Source organism: Octopus bimaculoides, chromosome 30, assembly GCF_001194135.2.
Source record: "Octopus bimaculoides isolate UCB-OBI-ISO-001 chromosome 30, ASM119413v2, whole genome shotgun sequence".
Classification (NCBI taxonomy): Eukaryota; Metazoa; Mollusca; class Cephalopoda; order Octopoda; family Octopodidae; genus Octopus; species Octopus bimaculoides.
The window spans coordinates 4,443,758-4,444,625 of record NC_069010.1 but is presented as its reverse complement, the minus strand read 5'-3'; the positions used below and the strand labels follow the sequence as shown (position 1 = coordinate 4,444,625).

Sequence of the window (868 nt, the reverse complement as noted above, 5' to 3'; positions counted from 1 at the left end):
GCTCGAAAATCCCACGAAGGCCAGCCAGGCGGCACTGGCAACGGTCACGCTCAAAATGGTGCATTTCATGTGTCACCCGCACAAGAGCCAGTCCAGGGGCACCGGCAACGATATGGCTATATATATTGTGGCACGTAAAATACACCATTTTGAGCGTAGCCATCGCCAGTACCGCCTAACTGGCCTTCGTGCCGCTGGCACATAAAAGCACCCACTACACTCTCAGAGTGATTGGCGTTTGGAAGGGCTTTTAGCTGTAGAAACTCTGCCAAATCAGCTTGGAGCCTGGTGTAGCCATCTGGTTTCACCATTTCTCAGTCAAATCATCCAACCCATGCTAGCATGGAAAGCGGACGTTAATGATGATGATGATGATGATGATGATGATGTATATGAGAGTATTGTAGTTTGCTTGAAGCATTGTGCATTGTTTGTAAAAAAGAATGTGTTTTGAATGGCACAACAATGCAGAGTGGACTATAATAATTGTTATAATTTAATCATCCATGGTCTGATATAATATTTCGGAATATAAAAATTCCTTCTTCAGATATTCCTAGGAATTGATTGAGTCACTGCTATAATCGGTTTTCCAACGATTTTTTTGTGTTCTAGAAGCGTCTCAGCAGTGGTCTCACGAAGCCCTTCTGGAATTCCTCATGAGAAGTGCGTGAGGTCGGCTATGTCTCAAGCATACAATTCGCTATAGCAGGGGTTTTCAAACTGTGGTCCGTGGACCACAGGGGGTCCGCAAGGACAAGAAAGGGGGTCCGTGGACAGCAAATACTTTTTATGGGTAATTTGATTTTATATATATTTTTTAATCGAAATCTTTTAATTGACAATAAACCTATTTTGTTAAATACTG

General features: G+C 42.7%; 1 protein-coding gene across 1 annotated transcript in view; it reads left to right on the top strand.

Moving 5' to 3' along the window:
• LOC106876306 (uncharacterized) overlaps positions 1-571 on the top strand; it is a 24,566-nt gene extending 23,995 nt beyond the window's left edge. The window contains exon 8 of the mRNA XM_052978087.1: positions 551-571. Coding sequence (XP_052834047.1) covers positions 551-571 — 21 coding nt within the window. The remainder of the gene's footprint in view (positions 1-550) is intronic.
• The last annotated feature ends 297 nt before the right edge of the window (positions 572-868 follow it).